This window comes from Saimiri boliviensis, chromosome 12 (genome assembly GCF_048565385.1).
Source record: "Saimiri boliviensis isolate mSaiBol1 chromosome 12, mSaiBol1.pri, whole genome shotgun sequence".
Lineage (NCBI taxonomy): Eukaryota > Metazoa > Chordata > Mammalia > Primates > Cebidae > Saimiri > Saimiri boliviensis.
The window spans coordinates 87,024,983-87,039,323 of record NC_133460.1 but is presented as its reverse complement, the minus strand read 5'-3'; the positions used below and the strand labels follow the sequence as shown (position 1 = coordinate 87,039,323).

The window sequence follows — 14,341 nt, the reverse complement described above, 5'->3', positions numbered from 1 at the left end:
CCAGGGACAAGAATCACATCAGGGGCTGCCACTAAGTTGGGAAGGAGGAGGGGTCCTCCCTTTCCCATGAGAATCCTTTATTTGTCCCAACTGAGGGTGGGTGTGGGGTGTTAAATAAGATTTGACACAGGTGGGGACGCTGTACAGGGGGTCTGGGAAGGTGGCTGGGGGCGGGCTGCAGGTCAGTGCACCTGAGGCTGGGGGTGCCCGTGGCAGAGCCCTCCTGGTGGCTCAGGAGGTGGGCCCAGCTTCTCTGCCTCCTGCTCCACTGACTGGCTCCCGTACGCACTGTCTTCCTTCATCTCTGCTGGGAGAAAATGGGGTCAGGGCTTCAGGCCTCCAGGCCCAGATCCACCTTCCAGGAAGGCCTCTTTACCTGTGCTGGGCAGCTTGTCTCGGGTCTCTGGATCTCTCAGCAGCCTCACTCCCTCTTCTAGGCCCATGTCAGACAGGGCGTCCTGCAGGCCTGCCAGGTCCCCACCAGCAAGCTGAGAAGGCAGAGGGATGAGATCTGAGTCATGGTTAGGGTGTGTGCTTGGAAGCCCTGGGGACAAGGAGGCATCTGACTTCTGAGATCCAAAAGGAAGCTGGTGGGGGGGGGTGGGCAGGGCGCAGGGCACCCACCTCGTAGCTGCGCAGGAGGCTGCCGCTGGGTGAGGCCGTCTGTCGGTACGTGTCCACCAGGCTGCGCAGACCCAGCCGCTCTGCCAGTTCTGCCCAGCTGCCTTGGGCTTCTGGCCCATCTAGCAGCTGCTCCAGGTTCTGCAGGGCTGTGTCACTAAGTGACAGCCCTGGCCCTGAGGGGGACACACATAGAGAAATGTTGGTTACCTCTGGAGTTGTGTTGGGACATGCACACCTGAACACTGCCTTTCTCTCAAGGTAAGCAGACAGACAGGGCCATGAGGGGTGATGGATGCGGCCAGGGTAGAGAAAGGGAGGCCATCTTCAGAGATCCTGAAGGAGAACAGACCTCCATGAGGAGTCAGGCTGGGGATGCTTGACGATCCTCACCTGTGGGGCTGGGTGGGGTCAGAGGCGGCTCCAGGGTGTTCTGAGCGGCATTGAGCAGCAAGGTCTTCACCTGGGGAGACAGCCGCACCTCTGACTACCTCCCGCCCCATCCTTAAGCCCGTGTCTTTAAGTCCAGATCCTCTGGACCCTGTCAGAGCACGTCTAGCTCCAGGCTGGTCTCACCTTGGTGCTGCGAGTGAGGTCAAGAGGCGTGTGGCCCCGGAAGCTGCTTCGGGTGTCCTTCTCAGGCACCTCAGAGTCCGAGTCGCTATCAGAGGTAGGGGGTGAGGGCAGTGGGCACAGGGGCTCCTCGTTCTCAGCATGAATGTCAGCACCTGGGAGAGGGAGGCCGTCGTCAGGAGGTATGGTGGGAGCCCACATTAAGGACTGCAAAGTGGGGGGACTGGGAAGCGCCTCTTTCCCTTCCCCCTACCCTGTTCCAGTGCCCCTGAGGGTGAGACTGACCAGCTTTCAGAAGGAGGCGAGTGAGGGTCGGGGACCCCAGTCCAGCTGCCAGGTGCAGGGGTGTGTTTCCCGCAAAGGTGCGAGCGTTCACATTGGCCCGGAGCTGGGGGTGTGAGCAGTGAGGGTTGACACCACAGCACAGTCTCCCAGCCACCCCCCCACATGCCTCATTACCATCTTTGATCCCTCCACCACCCTTGGCCTCACTCCTCCCACAATCCTCAGTCCCACCTTGGTGACCAGATGGGTGACCAACCCCAGCTCCTCCATCTCTGTGGCCAGATGCAAGGCTGTTCGGCCCCCCTGACGCTCTGTGGCCTCCACTTCAGCCCCGCTGTCCACCAGCAGATCCAAGCACTCGGGGCTTCGGGCTCGGACTGCCAGGTGCACTGGATACAGTCCTAGGGAGGTGGGACGCTCAGCCTGCAGCTGTGACCCCCTAAGGCAGCCCCCAGACCAGCCCTGACCATTCAACCTCGGCACCTCATAGTCCACTTTGGACACTCGCCAGATACCTTCCCTAGTCCCCACCTGTCCCCTAGTCAGGTGAGATGGGGAGCTCACCCTCAAAGTCAGGCATGTGCAACAGCTGGGGCAAAGCGGGAGCTCCACTCCGAAGCAGTGCACGCAGCAGCTCGGAGGCACCAGCGCCCGCCCGCAGCGCCAGGTGCATGGCCGAGTCTCCATGCCGATCCAGCAGTGCTGGGTCTGCACCCACCTGCAGCAGAAAGCTCACCACCCTCGTCTGCCCGGTGATCACCGCCAGGTGTAGGGGCGTCTGGGATGAAAGAGGGAGGGGTGAGCCAGGCCCGAGACCCACCTGCCTTCCAACCCCTCCCACCTCCTCAGTGGGCGCCCCTGCACCTGGTGCAGGTGGTTGGTGAGGTTGACGACGCCGAGGTGCTGGGCGTGGTAGATGACGTGGGCTATCTGCTCAATGACACTGGTCTGCTCGTGGATGATGGCCAGGTGCAGCGGCCTGGGGGTTGGGGAGCGAGAGAGTCTGGCCTAGCCACTCAGAGCATCCTTCTCTCTCAAAGTCCCATGGCCCCCACAGTCTCCCTCGCTGGGGCCCGTGCAACCCAGCACGTGGCCCAGGGCATCCCTGTGTCTGCACTTAAAGTTTCTCCTCACCTTTTGAGGTAGGTAGGGCTATTATTGTACCCCTAGCACGGTCGAGAAAACTGAAGTTTGGAGAGATCAAGCACCTTGAACAGAGCTGGTGAACAGCGAGGCCGGACTTGAAACTGCAGGGCCCGGTTCCGTGCACGTCCCTTTCCTGCCCCCACCCAGCACTGAGTTGCCTGGCCCTCTCGGTTGCCTACGTGTCTCCGTTCTCGTCTTGCGCCGTCAGCAGGTGGCGCTGTCCCGCCAGCAGCGCGCGCGCATCCGCGGTGACGCCATAGTCAAGTAGGGCCTGGGCACTGCGCTGCGCCAGGCTGAACAAGCGCGCGTTGTACTCTCGGGCTGGGGGCGACATAGGGCACGGGTCAGGGCTGGGTTCTCAGTCCTGGGCATCCCAACCACCTGTGCCCCGGAGGCCATACCTCGCTGCAGCATCTCTGGGGCCTGCGGCTCGCACTGGGAGGTCCCAGAGGGGGCCTTCGGCTCTGGGGCTTCCTCCCTAGAGTCCTTGCCGGGTACCGAAGCGGCCATCTGTGCCCCACCCCCGCCACCAGGGTAGCAGCCCATGGGGGCTGCGCCGGACTGGTAGGGGTTGTAGGCCAGCGAGGAGGGGAAGAAGCCAAGGCTGCCACCTGTGGGTACAGGCAGACTGTGGGAAGGGGGCACCAGCCAGGAGATTTTTTTTTTTTGGAGACAGATTTTTGCTCTTGTTGCCCAAGCTGGAGTGCAGTGGAGCCATCTCGGCTCACTGCAACCTTCACCTCCTAGGTTCAAGTGATTCTCCTGCCTCAGCCTCCCGAGCAGCTTGGATTACAGGCATGTACCACCACACGTGGCTAATTTTGTAATTTTAGTAGAGATGGGATTTCTTTATGTTGGTCAGGCTGCTTTCAAACTCTCAACCTCAGGTAATCCGCCCTCCTAGGCCTCCCAAAGTGCCAAAGTGCTGAGATTACAGGCATGAGCCACTGAGCCGGGCCTTTGGTTTTCTTTTTTCTTTTTTTTTTTTTTTTGAGACCGAGTTTTGCTCTTGTTGTCCAGGCTGGAGTGCAGCAATCTCGGCTCTCTGCAACCTCTGCCTCCTGGGTTCAAGCAATTTTCCTACCTCAACCTCCTGAGTGGCTGGGATTACAGGTGTCTGCCACCATGTCCGGCTAATTTTTGTATTTTTAGTAGAGCTAGGGTTTCACCATGTTGGCCAGGCTGGTCTCAAACTCCTGACCTCAGGTAATCCACCTGCCTCAGCCTCCCAAAGTGCTGGGATTACAGGCATAAGCCACTGAGCCCCTTCTCTCCCAGACTTTTTTCCTCCACAGCTTCTCTTACCTTTACCCCTCCCTCCATCAGCACTCCCTTACCTCCTCCTCCAGCTCCTCCATAGCCCCCGGCCGAGCCCCCAGAGCCTCCACCCATGTGGGAGCCGCCCCCAAAGGGCTGGGAGAAGGTGGGCAAGGCCTTCCTCCGCTTCCGCTGCACCTCTTCCTTGTCTGGGCACAGAGGAAAATGAGATTAAGCCCAATTATTGTGTCATGCCTCAGGGGCCCTTCCCAGAAGAACCCTCAGGCTGGTTCCTAGGAAGCACCCCCTGGGAACCTTCGCACTCTTTACTTGGCTCATGCATTCCCGTATCTCGACCCTCTTCTAGCCCAGCCTGGCCCCCCGCCATCCCCCTGGGGTACTCAGCCCAGCTCCACCTTCCACCAGCGGGTAATAGGTGAACTGTTTGGAATCAGACACGTCCCCTCCTCGCTTGCGCTTCAGTTGCAGGAACACGGTTACAGGCCGCTCAATCTTCATCTTGTGATAGGGGGGTGTCCGGAACACAATGGCATACTGGGGGGTGCAGGGAGACACAGGGTGTCGGTGAGTCCTTAGCCTAATTCAGCCCCCAGCCGGGGCCCTAGCCCTGGGTACCTGTTTGTGCACATCTGTGGGAGAGAAGTCGCCAAAGGCCTGCCATCCATTCTCATCATCCTCATAGAACCGAACCTCAATGTCATCTACAAGGAAAATGGAGGCTTGGCCGCAGCTCCTGGTGCGAATCTCTGGGGCCATTTACCCAAGAGCTTCCCTGGCCTCAGTTGTACACTGGATGTCCTTGGCGCCCGGCCTGGGCTCCAGTCTCACCTTTCTGCACCTTGTCACAAAGCAGGTAAACTTCATCTCCACCCCGCACAGAGCCTGCTGTTTTGTCCATTCGAGAAATCTTCAGGTTTGATGCCCCTGGAGACTCTATGGGGTGGGATATGGATTAGCTGAGATGATGCCAAAGCCATGGCCACATTTAAGGAGCTGAGTGCTTTGTATTCCTTATCTCAGCAACCCCAGGAGCTGCAGGAACCACCCAATGTATGCATTTACTAAAGAAAGAAGCTTCAGGGGGAAAAATGACTTGCTCAAGATCACTCAGCTTATACGTGACAGGGCCAGGTTCTGAAACCCAGGCCTATTTGTCTCCACAGCTTGAGGTCACCCCTCATGCTACCTCTGCCACCAGGCCTGGCACCCTAGGCAGTCAGAATACTCACTGCTGTCATGGATGGGCTGGGAGATGACTGGCTTCAGGGGCAGAGAGAAGGAGCCGTCACTGGCTCGAAGGAAGGCAGAGAAGCGCAGCCGGACGATACTCAGATCCATGACCTTCTTCAGTTCTTTGGCCTCCTGCTCCAGCTCCCGCCGTTCAGCCTCTGGGCAGTGGGCACATGTGTGACACCTGGGCTTCTCTCTCCCTGCTCCTTCCATGAGCACCTCCCATGACCTGCCTGCACCCATACCTGTAAGGCCCTGGGGCCTGGAGCGGAGCCGCTGCCTCTGAAGTTTTTGTATCATAATCTCCATCATGTTCTTCTTGGTCACATGCAGGACACCTAAGTTGTTAAATCTGAGAAGGGGGAATCAGAGGCCTTGGCCCATGCAGCTTTTCCTTCCCGAGGCATCTTCCCCATTGCCAGGGCTCAGCTCAGCCTCCTTCCTCAAGGAAGCCATTGTAGATTTTACTTGAGCCCTTGGGTTTGGGGACCAACCTAAGGCTCTCCCCTTGGTAAGATGCTAAGCTCACAGAGGTGGGCTGGGGCCTAGGACTGGCAGGCAATGATGGGGCATACCGCTGGGGGTCAGGGGTAGAGGGCACTTACTGGGCAGTCATGTCCTTGGGCCCTACAGAAACGGCGCAGACCCCCAGCTCCGAGCACTGCTTGCCCACCAGACTGTGGGCATGAGCACGAGGTGGGTCACTGTGTGTTACCAGATCCACCTCGATCTTGGCTGGTCCCTCGTAGTTACAGATCTAGGAGGGGCGGGGACTGTCAGTCATGGTCTTGGGTGTGCTGTCCACTTAGCCCACCCTCCAGCACCATTCTGGCTCACCTTGACAGTGGGATAGGTCTTCCGGCCCTTCTCACTGGAGGCACCGGGCAGCCCTCCATGGGAGGGGCCTTCACAGCCATATCGAAATCGGAAGCCTCTCTGAAGGTCCAAGGGCAGAGTGACATTGTGATCAGGGAAGACCCCCCCCCCCTCCACCAGCCAGCCATAACCTGGCCAGCAGTGACCACAGTGCCTGGTAGTATCTGCCCTGACCTACAACCACATCTCTGTGATCAGCAGCAGTGACCATCTAATCCCCTGTGGCCTCCTTGGACAAGGACCCCTCCATGTCCTTGTCCAAGGAGGCCACAGGGAATTAGATGGTCACTGCTTGCAGCCAGCTACAACTACCCCATTTGTCCCCAAAGCTGAAAGCATTCCACACCCTCCCTTTTGCTCACTCACCTGCTTAGGCTGTTCCACGATCACCAGGTAGGGGCCATCAGCTGGGGACAGAGAGACCTTGCTGAGCTACAATCTCCAAGCCTCTCCCCCAGGCAGAGGGCACATGCTCTCCTTCCCCCTCCCTTTAGGACTAGAGGAGGTTAGTGGACTTACTGACCTGTCTCTGGGGCTGGCTCCTTGGGTTCCACAATGGAGGAGTTCAATTTGAAATCATCATATTCAATAATACCATCCAGACCCTGGTTTGTAGAGAGACTGGGGGTGGCATCTGACTCTCAGTGCCTCATCCCCCCACCTCCCATCTCCAAAAGTCCTCAGTGGTCACTCCCCCTCCTCCTGAGGCATAAGAGAAAGCTCCTTTTGGAAGCAGAGTTGCAGACAGATGGACAGACTGGCAGGCTAAGAGCATCTGTGAGCATGCAGGTGTAAGGCAGCAGAGGGGGTTCCAGTAGACAGGTGGACAGACAGTGGGGGCCGCCGGCCAGGTCGGGGCCAGGCGGCGTGACTCACTGGGTTGTAGCAACTCTCCATGTCTCTGGGCTAGGCCTGGCTCTGTCTAGTGGCTCCGGCCAGGTTCTGCTTCCCAGAATTTTAGGCGCCAGCCTAAAGTTGGGAGGAGTGGTGGAGGGGAGGGGGTCAGATCTACAGTGGGGATGGGCGGAAGATGGGGGCCCAGATTTGGGGGAGGGTCCGATCTCCTCCAGCCGCCTGTCCGGGTGTGGCGGGTGAGATCCGGTGGAGAGCGAAATCCGGAGTTGGGCTTGGCCGGGGAAGGGGCAGGAAAGTTAGAGCAGCTTAGGAAAGTCCCGAAAATACCAGGGGGAGGCGGGGCCGGAGGGGGCGGGCCTGGAAATGACGCAACTGGCCCCGCCCTCGCGACGGGAGGGGCTGGAGGTCTTCGCCAGTCAGTTGGTGCCCGCCGAAGAGCTGCGGGCAGAGGACGAGGAGAATCAGGGAAGCTCCTGTGGGGGTTAAGCCCCCTCCTCCCTCCAGGGCAGGGAACAGGAGGGTCCTTCACAGCCTGGGGAGGCTGGCAGTCTGGGGCCAAGTCAGCTTCCCGCTCCCCTCCCCTGGTCTGGAGCAACCTTGGGATTTTCTGTCATGAGGGAGGCCACGGCTGATAAACCCCGGGGGCTTTTGGGGGGACATTCCTGAGGGCGCACGGCCGCCTCTTCGAACTGCCTGTAGGCGGGGGCTCTCCCGTGGGAGGCCTGGGGTTCTGCCCCGAAACGCGATTCTGGAGCCGCAGGAAAAGTGTCTCCTCCTTGGGATAGGCTCCTCTTTTCTCTCCCAAACCTCACAACAGCTGCTGGTCCCACACCGCACTGGCTCTGGGCGCGCAGGTGACAGGGAAACTTCTGCACGTTCCCCACCCAATATGAGCGTGTGTCAGCTGTAGTGCTTGGGTGTATGTTGTGTGTGCATGGCGTCAACATGAGTATGCAAGTGAGCATGTGTGTACAGAGGTGAGTCCCGAGCTTCTCAGTGTGGGTGCGGGTCAGCGCCTGTCTTGATGTACAGGCACGGGTGAGCGTATCTTGAGTTTGTGCGTGGAGGGTGTGGGTGCAGGCACCGGTGCACCGGCGGGCGCGTCTCCGAGTGCATGTGTGTGCGCCGGCCCAGGTGCAGGTGTACGTACGGGTCCGCGTGTCTTTGTACGAGGATGTCGACGTGGATCCGAGTGTAGTTGCCTGTGCGCCCTCTCTGGGTGTGTGCAGCTGCTGCTCTCCAGCCCCGGCGCTGTCCACTAAAGGCCCTCTTCCCGCTCTTCTCTTGTCCCGGCCACCCAGGGGTCTGAACCCAGCCACTCACCGTGGCGGCGGCAGCTCCGGTTCCGGCTTCTCTCCGCGCCCGACCCACCTGGGACCGGCCACGACACCTCGCCAGCCAGCAGGGCTTGGGGCCGGGAAAGCCCCTTCTCGAACCCCCCGAGGGGGAATTCCCGTGACGTTTCCGTGCGTCACGCCCCATGCCCTTTTTTATTGGCTGAAAGTTTAACTCTGAGCTGGCGCAGCCAACCCGGAGCGACTCGGGCGTGCCGGGAGGGGACGGGCTCACTCCGGGCGAGGAGCGGGTGACTGGCAACCGGGCGCAAGCTCGGCCGGGGACCCCCGAGAAGGCACCCGCTGACCCAGCGCCACCCCGAGCCGGAGCTTCCGCTCCTGCTCAGCGTTCGCTGCGCCTGAAGCTTGGCTTTCTCTGAAACTGGGGAACTCCAGGGGGAAGCCGGCAGCCCCTGCCCGGAGCGGCTCGCTGCCGGGAAGTTAGCGGAAGAGGAAGGAAGTTGCTCTTGCAGTCGGTCCCGGGTGCCCTCTGGTGGCCTCCCAGGGGCCTTGAGGAGACTCCGAACGGCCCGGGCCCCTCTCTCGCTTGGTTTCATCAGCCTCAGGACTCCCGGAGAGACAGTCCCGACCTTGGACATTTTAAAAAGTGGCAGGTTCCCAAAGGGCCGCAACTCAGGAGCTCTGCGCAGAAGGGAAATGAATGTTTATTCAGCACGGAGATCTGGATTATTAGAACTGAAAAGGCATCCAGAGTTTACACAGCTCAAACTTCCACTGCTGTGGGAAATTGCCTCTTGTTTCAGTGTCAGGCTGGAGTGCAGTGAGGCAGTCTCGGCTCACTGCAACCTCCGCCTCCCGGGTTCAAATCATTCTCCTGCCGCAGTCTCCCGAGTGGCCACCAGCCACCATGCCTGGCTAATTTACATATTTTTAGTAGAGTTGGGGGGTTTCACCAGCTTGGCCAGGCTGGTCTTGAACTCAGACCTCAGGTGATCTGCTTGCCTTCACCTTCCAAAATGCTGGGATTACAGTCGTGAGCCACCACGCACAGCCTATTTATTTTATTTATTTATTTATTTATTTATTTATATTTTTGACACAGGGTCTTGCTCTGTCACCCAGGCTGGAGTACAGTGGCCTGATCATGGCTCACTGCAACCTTGAACTCCAGGGTCCAGCGATCCTCTCACCCTCCTGAGTAGCTGGGACTACAGGTACACACCATCACACCTGGTGAATTTTAAAAATTTTTAGTAGAGACGGATCTCACTATGTTGCCCAGGCTGGTCTTAAACTCCTGGACTGAAGTGGTCCTATTTTGGCTCACAGACGTGAGCCACTGTGTCCTGCCAATTTGCCTCTTATATACCTCCCAATTTCCACCTGAACACTTCTAGAGGCAGCAAGGTCAGGACAGGAATTCACTAAGCACTGAGTACGTAGATGGACCTCTCTCTGGTCAGTGGTGTTTCTTCTTAGGAAGTACCGTAAGTAATCTCCACGCCTGGAGTCCTTCCTTAGGCTTGTGGTAGAACATAGACTATCTAGGGTCTTCCCTGCAACTTGCCCAGACAACAGAATCACAGGCCTGCACTGGCACTAAGTAAAGAGCCACTACTATGTTTCTTGATTTGGGCTGTTTCCTATTATTTCCCTATAAACTGATTACTCAATCTCCCAACCATACGACAGTTTGTTGGAGGTCATTAATCTGATTAGCTATGTTCTGATCTGTTTTAATTTGAGAGTGCCACAGCAGAATGGAAGCCTGTGAAGCCCTCCTTCATCTTGCCTGCAAATAGAGTGTCCCAGGTACTAGGTTTGGGTTCTTCAGTGGAAGTTCTCATTCTCCCTCCCAGTAACCTTAGGAGGTAAATATTACCTTTACTGATAAGTCAGATGTCTAACCCTAAATTGCTGAGACCAGCTTGGTCATGGAGACCCTAACCCAGGCGGTGCTGAAGGAATTAAGAAACAGACACAGAGATAGAGTGCAAAGGTGGGCTCAGAGGGCTGACAGCATTCCCAGCTGAGAGCCCAGAGCAGACTCTGACCCATGTTTTTATTCTTTGCATTCTAGTGATAAGTTTAACAAGCGGATACTCTGTGTTCTTTCATAGATTAAAGGCAGCTAGTGTATGCTCACTATAGGCTAAAGATGCACTAGAAAGCATTCTTTGCGAGGGAACAACGGAGGCAGAGTTACATATCCTGAGTTCAAAGAACTAGTTCATCTGGTGTGAGACATACTCACATTGTTTACTGTTTTAGAATGTCCTGAGCAGTTTTCTGCTTTGGAAGCCAGCCGGATTTTCCTTGTTGTTGCTCTCAGCAAACAATATAATTTATCTCACACATCAGGATTTGTTCTCAGCATGTTCCTCTCTGTTTTTCTGCAAAGCTAGGTAAGCAAACACAGCTTTATCTCGGTGAGCTATTTCTTAGAGGATTTGGGATCTGCATCTGCAGACCACACAGAGAAAGAAGACAAATTAATAATGCAATCATAACAGCAACCATAGATCCTCCAAGTGCTTTTACTCAAGTCGCAGGGTTCAAGGCTGCTATTCCATCAGCAGCTCTTTCAAGTACTTCAGCTCCTGGAATTAAAGTCAAATGTGCTTGAGAGGCTTGAAAAACTTGTTCCTTCAGTTTCACAATATCCAAAGATAAATTTCTAGTTGATCCTTTAACTGTCTTTTAACTCTTTCCCATTCATGTTCTGACTCATTATAAAGGTGAGGAGTGACACAGAAATCAGAAGTATTCCAATCACATTTCAGTTGCACTCTGTATTCTAAACTGATTACTCAATCTCCCAACCATATGACAGTTTGTTGGAGGTCATTAATCTGATTAGCTATGTTCTTATCTATTTTAGTTTGAGAATGCCACAGCAGAGTAGAATTTTCTGCCATATATTTACATAGTCTGCTGGTCTGCTGTTTGCACTGTTGAATGTAAAGCAACTCCGGCTCCGGCTACCACAGCAGTAGCTGTAACACCAGTCAGTCCCATAATGATTAAGATCAGAGTAGCAATGAAACGCCAAGAGTGCCTCAAGGTCTTTTGAAGAATTTCAGTAGTAATAGGCACAGAAGGAGTGGCCTCCCAAGGATGGGAAAACTTCACAGGTATCCATGACTCCTTCTTGGGCTCTTACCACTAAAATGGAATAATCAGTATTATACAACAAAGAATTCACACAAGAAAACAATCTACATTCTTGACATGTCACATGATTATTAGGGAGATCAAGTTTTAAATTGCCCATCACAAGCAGGAAAGAGGGGGCCGATGCAACTCTATATCCAGACTGTATAATTGTGAACCAATTCCGACATGTAATTAAAATTATACTGGGTTGGCTTAGTGTATTTTCCTTCCCAAATCTTTACCTTTTTCAGGGCCATTAATATTTTCCGTAACTCCTTATGTTTGGCTTCTGCAAATGGCCGTATCATTTGAAGCTGAGGTTCCACTATGCCACCATTATGCCCAAATAATAGGAACTTTTGCTGTACTTCTTATAGTTTCTACCCTCTGATCATTTTGTTTAGATGCAGGGTGACCATAACCTACAGACTGAGAGGTGGGCCTCATAAATGCCTCTTTAGGGGACCAGTCAATAATGACTCCACATGAATCATTATGCAGCATCTCTGCCGGCCCTGTGATACGGTCTTCCCAAGAAAATACCTTCATTTTTTTCTGACCACATCCAATCCACTTTACAGATAGGTTTTTGACGGTGGTAAACTTTGACTACAGGAACATAATCATTGTAATAAATACTAAGGCCAGAAAGCATATGTAATTGTGCCACAGAGTGATTACACTCAAGCACTATCGTCAGCCAAGACTGATGGCTGGGAAGTAGGCAACTGTTGGCTTTTCCCAAGCAAATAAGTAGATGCTCAAATCCCAAGGAGATATTCATAACTGTTCTATCCTCTTGAAGGTGAGATGAGCCCCAATTATCTATAGATTCCAGCATCCATGAGCTATTATTAGTATATACATCTTCTAACTTGCGGGATCTAGTCAAGTCATATGTCGCAATAAAGGAGGGAAAGGAATGTATGCCCAATATGTGAAATTTCCTCCCACTTCTGCCCCTACTCTAGGAATACTCACTGCAATGGTGATAACTGCCGTCATCACTACCATCAAGTTACTCATAGTAACAGGCTGTTCTGCTTTTTTCAGGTTTTCCTCAGCCATCTGTGAAACTTCTTAATCTGACCCCAAGTCGGTGGTGATATTTGGCATGCTCCCCTTGTGGGAGCAGTACTTGTCTCAGTGTTAGTCTTGCCATTTCCATGACGGGGCGTCAGGGGGGGTCCTCTGGTTCCTCCCAGAATGCAAACCTCTTCTTTTGTATCTGGCTTATGATAAGGCTTTAAGTATCTGGATGGTACCCACACCAGCTGTTGATTTGGACTTGGAGAAACACAAGCAAAAACAAGAAACACTACCCCATGTTATTACATTGCCTTTTCCCCCAACTTTTTGTTAATGGGTGTCACCACCAGATTAACTGCCGTAAGTTCTCTTCTTTGGATTGTTTATTCAGGTATTGTTCAGCTGCTGTTATTTGTCATCCCCTTGGCAAACTTAAAAAAAAAATTAAGTTAGTAATGCCAAGTTATGTTGCATTTGTGGGGTTCTGTATTCACTGTTTCCCCCTTTCTGTTTCTGCAGTTGCTGTTTAAGGGAAAGGGTCATCCGTGAGACAATAGCCAGTCCCCTGAGAGTTATATGGGATACCTGTAATATGAGTAATGTTTCATTGTTTAAAAAATGCTGCTAAGGAATGACTAGCATATCCTGGGGTGTTATCAGTTTTTATGGAAGACGGAATACCCATAACAGCAAAACACTGTATTAGCAAAACACACTGTATTAGATGTCGTTTGACACAAGCTGATGATTCACCAGTTTGACACTGTTGCCCAAACAAAATGAGAGAAAGTTTCTATACAAACAGGTACATATGCTAACTTTCCAAAAGATCAAACACGTAACATCTATCTGTCATAAACTATTTGGTTCTAACCCCTGAGGGTTTACGCCTCTTGAACTGGAGGGAGAATTGACTGACAAGTTGAACAGGTTTAAATAATCCTTTTAGCTTCTTTCCAGGTTAAATTACATCGGCTTCTCAGTCCTGCGGCGTTTACATGAGTCAGTGTGTGAAAATGTTGAGCATCAGATAAGACTGCAGCCACTAGCTGATCTGCAAACTGATTGCTTGCTGTTAGAGCCCCTGGAAGAATATTGTGACCTCTAATGTCAGTAATGTAAAAAGGATGCATTCTATTTCTTCTGTTTGTAATTGAGTAAATAGTTTCATAAGTTGATCATCTGTTTTTTTTTTTTTTTTTTTTTTTTTTTTTTTTTGAGACGGAGTTTCACTCTTGTTACCCAGGCTGGAGTGCAATGACGCGATCTCGGCTCACCGCAACCTCCGCCTCCTGGGTTCAGGCAATTCTCCTGCCTCAGCCTCCTGAGTAGCTGGGATTACAGGCACATGCCACCATGCCCAGCTAATTTTTTGCATTTTTAGTAGAGACGAGGTTTCACCATGTTGACCAGGATGGTCTCGATCTCTTGACCTCGTGATCCACCTGCCTCGGCCTCCCAAAGTGCTGGGATTACAGGCGTGAGCCACCACACCCGGCATTGATCATCTGTATTAAAACGCAGTTGAGCACAATCAACTGAGTATACAACTTATGCAGAATTAGAAATTACATTAACAGGTTTTTTTGAAATTTGATAATACCTGAATGACAGCTGCCAACTCTGCCTTTTGAGCTGATGTACAAGGAGTTTGAATAACTTTGCTTTCAGATCCTGAATAAGAAGCTTTACCATTACTCGATCCATCTGTAAAAACATTTTCTGTGTTTTCAGTGGGATTCAATGTAGTGATTTTGGGTAAAATCCAATTGGCCAATTTAAAAAAAAAAAATGAAAATTTTTGTTTTTTGGATAATGATTATCTAAAGTGCCCACAAAATTTGCCAAATAGATTTGCCAGGTTGCACTATTAATAAAGGCTTGCTGAATTTGAATTTTTGTAAGAGATACTATTATTCTTTTGGGATCAAATCCATGTAATTTTACAACTGGAGACATCCCAATTCTAATCAAAGTTGCAATTTGATCCAAATGTA

The 14,341-nt window shown here is 52.9% G+C and overlaps 1 protein-coding gene across 5 annotated transcripts; it reads right to left on the bottom strand.

The window, feature by feature from the left end:
- Positions 1–32: 32 nt before the first annotated feature.
- On the bottom strand, positions 33–8,298 carry NFKB2 (nuclear factor kappa B subunit 2). Of its 5 annotated transcripts, none has more exons than XM_010333141.3 (24): positions 8,188–8,298; positions 7,192–7,302; positions 6,886–6,978; positions 6,533–6,614; positions 6,376–6,416; positions 5,971–6,069; positions 5,739–5,890; positions 5,379–5,485; positions 5,133–5,291; positions 4,732–4,836; positions 4,519–4,604; positions 4,299–4,437; positions 3,963–4,091; positions 3,027–3,236; positions 2,805–2,946; positions 2,344–2,458; positions 2,044–2,257; positions 1,711–1,880; positions 1,480–1,582; positions 1,198–1,349; positions 1,015–1,084; positions 625–797; positions 377–488; positions 33–304 (listed from the first exon to the last, which is right to left on the bottom strand). In XM_010333141.3, the coding sequence occupies exons 3-24, from the start codon at positions 6,904–6,906 to the stop codon at positions 183–185; spliced, it is 2,703 nt and encodes a 900-aa protein (XP_010331443.1). In that variant the 5' UTR covers positions 6,907–6,978; positions 7,192–7,302; positions 8,188–8,298; the 3' UTR covers positions 33–182. The 5 variants fall into 5 exon arrangements, with proteins under 5 accessions (XP_010331443.1, XP_074238894.1, XP_010331442.1 ...); XM_074382793.1 differs by lacking the exon at positions 8,188–8,298 and adding an exon at positions 8,015–8,167; XM_010333140.3 differs by lacking the exon at positions 7,192–7,302.
- Positions 8,299–14,341: the final 6,043 nt, after the last annotated feature.